Source organism: Thunnus maccoyii, chromosome 6 (genome assembly GCF_910596095.1).
Source record: "Thunnus maccoyii chromosome 6, fThuMac1.1, whole genome shotgun sequence".
Taxonomy (NCBI): Eukaryota; Metazoa; Chordata; class Actinopteri; order Scombriformes; family Scombridae; genus Thunnus; species Thunnus maccoyii.
The window spans coordinates 25,232,120-25,238,119 of NC_056538.1; the positions used below are offsets into that span (position 1 = coordinate 25,232,120).

General features: G+C 41.7%; 1 protein-coding gene across 1 annotated transcript; it reads left to right on the top strand.

Moving 5' to 3' along the window:
* The first annotated feature begins 4,820 nt into the window (after positions 1-4,820).
* On the top strand, positions 4,821-5,753 carry LOC121899476 (olfactory receptor 52B2-like). The gene has a single exon (XM_042415331.1). The coding sequence runs from the start codon at positions 4,821-4,823 to the stop codon at positions 5,751-5,753; it is 933 nt and encodes a 310-aa protein (XP_042271265.1).
* The last annotated feature ends 247 nt before the right edge of the window (positions 5,754-6,000 follow it).

Consider the following 6,000-nt stretch of genomic DNA (forward strand, 5'->3'; position numbering starts at 1 on the left):
GTTATGTGGTAATATGGACATATCAGAACACTGATAAACGATTAAAGAAACACTCTAATTCGTACATACAGTAATTATCTAAACACAGAAATTTGCAGGCACCCTGTAGTTCTGCTACACATTGACAGATAGATCTGTAGCCTTATCAGGAGGCATTATCTGAGTGGGGGGGTCTGCACACCTGTTCATACTGTGCACTTAATCATTCATAAGAGACACAATTGTATGTTTTTAAGTATCACTGCACAAATAATTATAATACCTTAATTATAAATAATTAAGGTATCTCTGAAGGGATACTCCAGCATTTTGTATTGAACTTCCATTATGTGGTAGGATGTAGAAGATTTTAAGGGCCAAATTGAAGGTTACGTTATTGTTGTAACCCTAGTTCTATAAGCACAGGCGGAGCCATCTACTGGACTCTATGGGTAATACTCTCTTCCCCCCATTGCCCACTGAAATGTGCATGTATGTAATCGGCCAATCAGGATCATGTGCCTTGCACACTATATAAGCAGCATCTCACTACTGCTCACTATCCGAAACCACCTCAGTGGATGGCATAGGAGCGGCATGGTCCATAGGTAGAGGGCTCCACCTGTGCTTATAGGATTAGGGTTACAATATTGTAACCTTTGTTCTATCTGACACAGGCTCCACCCTCTACTGGACTCTATGGATGCAATAGGCTGAGCCTGATGGTTGTTTGCCCTGCCCCGATATGTCATCAGATTGCCTCACTGAGCCTGACTCGCTATAGGTTATACTACTTTATAATCCCAACCACTTAAGTGCACCAACCCAGTGCAATTAACATGGACCTGAGCTGGGTGAAAACATGACCTAACCTTGCGGGGGTGCAGCACCCACTTGTCTGTCATGTCACCTCTTGACATGAGGTGCCCCTGTTTTCTGGACCCAGAATGCAAAGGGCTCTCAGAGACAGGAGGTGTTTTAGGCTCATAACAACAGGTTCTCCACCATCTTCAAGAGGGTTGTTGATCGGACTGAGCCCTGCCTGTTGATGTAGGCAACCGTGGTGCAGTTGTCTGTTTTCACCAACACATGTCTCCCCTGAACCAGAGTCAGGAAGTGTTGGAGAGCCAAGAGCACTGCCTGAAATTTGAGGAGGTTGATGTGTCGGTTTTCCCCAGAAGGCCACACAACATCTATCACTCTCCCCAGGCTGTCCCCCCCCGCCCCCCACCCTGTCAGGGACGCATCTGTGAACACCACTACATAGGAAGTCACACGACCCAGAGGTGTCTCCGTCGACAGATACTTTGGGGACCCCCAGTAACACAAGTCATCCTGCACTTATGGAGGATGATGCTGGTTTGCCGGCCTGCGCTCAGATCTAGGGATCCAAGTGTGTTGTAGATGGTGCATGTGCAGGAGCTCCCCTAGATGGTCCAACGCCATGTGTCCCAGCACCTGCATGACAGTCAAAGCTGTCACTGCTGCTCCCTGCCGCAGTCTGAGAACTGCTTGCTGCAGGTTGTCCGTCTGGATTCCACCACAATGGCCCGTAGACTTACTGAGTTGAGCATGACTATCACATGCTCCCAGATACTCCATCCATTCTCTGGACTTGGCCATGACAGTGAGGTTGTCTAAGTTAAAGAAGACCCCCATGCCCTGGTTGTGCAGCAGCTGCAGTGCCACATCCACACACTTGCTGAATGTGCAGGGAGCCAGGGAGTAGCCAAACTGCAGCCTGCTGTACTTCTGGGCTATCCCTTGAAAGGCAAAATGCAGGAACTTCCTGTGTTTCAGCACAACCTCAACATGAAAATATGCACTTTTCAGGTCAATGGTGGTGAACCAGTTGCCTGGTTGACCAGTTCCAGCAATCTCCTGACGGTTAGCATGCAGAACGTCGTTCGGGCAGTACACTGGTTCAAGATGTGGAGATCCAAAATGGGTCTGAAACTTCCTATCTTCTTGGGAACCAGGAAGTACACAGAATGAAACCCCTTCTGTCTGTCGTGAGTGGGAACAATTGAGACAGCCTGTTTCAGTAATAGGTACTGGATCTTCTCGGACAGAGAATCTATCTCGACGAAGCAGGGGACTCATCCTAGATCTGGAGATCTATCTCAAGCTCCGGGTCACTCTTGTTGCAGTGTAGCGAGATGTCACACAGCCAAAAATGGTCCCACTGTCACCAGCGTTGAGTCCTCGTCAGTGCACACAGGGCAGTGATCACATCATGCTGCTCTCTACATGGTCCCGTTCAAGGCACTTGAGGCAGAAGAGATGCCCGTCGGCAGTGACGATGAGACCATGGCACAACCCCTCAAGTCTGATTGGCCACCTTTCCTGAAGCTGCTGAGGGGCAGCATGTATCAGAGCCATATTAAGTTACCGCCAATGCAGACCCAACATTTCCTGTTTTACTGTACAGGAAGTGACATGTGTTCCTCACTGAATTAGTGGAGCTTCATTAGTGGCACCTAAAACCAGTTGAAACAGCAACATATGGACATATTTGGAGCCATTTGTTCAGCGGATCACTTTGAAATAATGCAGAGAGGAATTATAAAATCAGAAAAAGCCACAGTGATGATGTTTGATGAAGAGGTGCAGACAACCAGCACACTTTCAACAGCTAAATAACATATTTGACTTTGCAGTGCTCTGTAATGTAGTCATGCACGGTGTAACTACCCCCAAAACTATGGAAAAATGCCATAATGGCAGCGCAGTGGAGCAGTGAACTTGTGCACTATGTGTGGACCAGACGACCAAATAAAGGAATCCGTCATGAGACGAGGTCGAATCGGGCTGAAAGTAGAAAAAATGTTGGAAACCAAGCATTCAGAGCATAAGTATTCAATTTAATGCTTAATTGTCACCATAAATAAATAAATCACAAATTATGAGACATTAAATAAATAAATGTTTAATTTATTTGTATATTTATTTATTTTAAAAAAAGAATGGTCAGATTTTTAGCCCCTAATATGTGTCACTCTCTTAAAATTGGATTTCCATTATGCAAAATACAATTAAAACTGTATTAACTGGTTTTATCCAGACAGTTGAAACATACACAATACCATAGACAAAGTACACCTGCCACCAATCTCTGACACAGAAAGACCACCTATACCACGAGTTTCACCATCTTGTCCAGCCACAGACATCTGCAACCTTGGTATTGGAGGAAGCATCTTTAAGACGAATGAGGAGACAAGATTATAGTTGGTATAAACAGAGGTAAAGGACAGATCAAAAACCATGTGGGTAATACTGTACATATAACAAGTGTGTACCAAGGCCTACTCCCTGACTCTACAACACTAAAGACAATGCATCAGGTGAGTGTCAATGTCAAAGCCCAATCCCTGACTACATGACACGTATAAACAGGGGGATAACTAACCCTTACCATTAAAAAACCTGATACAAAACATGAAACTAAAGTGCTGAATCCTAATGTGTATCTACAAAACCAAAAGGTTGTCCACACAAATAAACTGAAGCTTCTTAACTCTAGGCTCACAAATACAACTTCATAAGCTCAACCCTAGTCTTCAGGCAGCTATTGATGGGGGGTATTTATTCACTATAAACCAATGGATCCAGAAAGCACCTACTATGCAGTTACCCAAAGAAAGCCACATATATAATCCCGAGCATATAGCTCTACCCACTTTCACTGCCACTTTAAGAGGTCAAGCTTAAACAAACTCCCTGCTAGAGCTTGTTGCCAAAACCTAATGGGAAAAACTCCAGTAACATAATGGACACCTTAAACCAAACTGTACAGTAGACAAGCACTTAACACATTTCAACCAAACCAAACAAAAAGGGACAAAGGACTAGAAACTTGCTCTCCCCCAAAAGAAAACAAAACTCCGTAGCCTTGGCATTGCTTCTACAAGTCTCTGGAGCTCTTCTGGAGGGATGAACACCATTCTTCAAAAAGATATTCCCTCATTTGATGTGTTGATGATGGTGGTGGAGAACGCTGTCTAACACGTCAGTCCAAAATCTCCCATAGGTGTTCAGTTGGGTTGAGATCTGGTGACTGTGAAGGCCATAGCATATGATTCACATCATTTTCATACTCATCAAACCATTCAGTGATCCCTCGTGCCCTATGGATTGGGGCATTGTCATCCTGGAAGAGACCACTTTCATCAGGATAGAAATGTTTCATTATAGGATAAAGGAGATGAAGAACAACATTGTACTGATTTGCAGTGACCCTTCCCTCCAATGGGATAAGTGGACCCAAACCATGCCAGCAAAATGCCCCCCAAAGCATAACAGATCCCTTCACTGTAGGGTTCAAGCATTCAGGCCTGTACCAGTTTTTCCTTTAATTTGTCGCCCATCTGTATATTTTACACATATATAAAACCAGGGGACAGTTAGTTAAAATCATCAGTAAATAAATGATGATGCTGAGAGAAGTAACCTATTTGAAATTTTCATTATGTTATGTAATATTTTGCAGCCAGATAACTGAGTTTCACCCACTATGTCAGTGTTGTCACAAAATCTTCTCTGCACCTGGCAATGTATTGCACTTTCTAATCCCATGAGTTGTCTTTCCCTGTGAGGTAAATGGCAATAAAAGACAGAGTCACTTTCATACTGCTTACGCAGTGCAGGCAGGACAGAATAACATACTGCAACAGGTAAAAAAGACACTTGAATCAATGCATAGGTTGTAATTTAAATTGGCTTGTTAATAAGGGCATTTCTTTCAGGTAAAGATCCTTCTTCAGCTGGCAAGACTTTTTGAAGAAACTGTTTTTTTTTCAACAGAAGAAGCAACAACAACATAATAAAAGATGGTAATTATGCCTACAAATGCATCTTCCAGTAAGTTATTAACAATGGAAACATTGGGCATATCTACTGCACATATTTACCCCACATTTGTATTTGGAACAGTTACCTATCTAACTATTGTCTTTTGCAACCTGTTGGTATTAATAACTATTGCTGTGAGTAAAAAGCTACATAAGCCCATGTTTATCCTGCTGTTCAACTTGCCCATTAGTGACATGGTGGGTGCTACAGCTTTTTTTCCTCATCTCATGTTCAGCATTGTGACACAGAACAGATTGATTTCCCATCCTGCATGTATTACTCAGGCTTTTTTGATTCATGTTTATGGTTCAGGAAATTTGTTGATCCTGAGTGCCATGGCATATGATAGATATATTGCTATATGTTATCCTTTGAGGTATAATACTATAATGAATCCAAATAATTTAATTAAAATTATTGTTTTAATATGGGTCATAAATTTATCACTGATTTTTACATTGGTTATGCTGAATGTACGGTTTAAAATTTGCAGAACAAATATAGTGGATTTGTATTGTAACAATCCATCATTAATGAAACTGACCTGTGAGGACAACAGGGTGAACAACTTCTATGGAATAGCAACTATAGTCTTGATACAAGGCGTCCCACTGTCAATAATAATATACACATATGCACAGATCTTGCGTACATGTGTTATGACTAATCAGCCTGATGCTCGAAGAAAAGCCATTCAGACATGTGGCACTCATTTAGTAGTTTTCTTAATCTTACAAATCAATACTATATTTACACTTATTTCTCACCGATTTGAGACTGTGGCTCCAAACATTAGAAAGACGCTTGGTGTGTCAGTTTTAATATTTCCCCCTTTTTTGGACCCGATTATATATGGACTGAAAACCACAGAACTGAAGCAGAACATAATACTGTTCCTAAAAAGAAATCTTTCATCTTAATCTTCAGTCAAGTTGTAATCAATTTTAAATTTTTGTTGGTGCAAAACTTGATAAGTTATTTGAATCATGTCCAGGATTGCACTGAATATATAAATGCAGCTTAAACTAAAACTGATCTCAGAATACAGTATAATTGAAGACTCAGAGAATCTCAATAAACTACAATATGCCTCGTGTTACTGCACTGATGTGAAGTTTCATATCTGTGTTTGATGACTATATGTCTTGTGAATAAGTTGTCCATTTC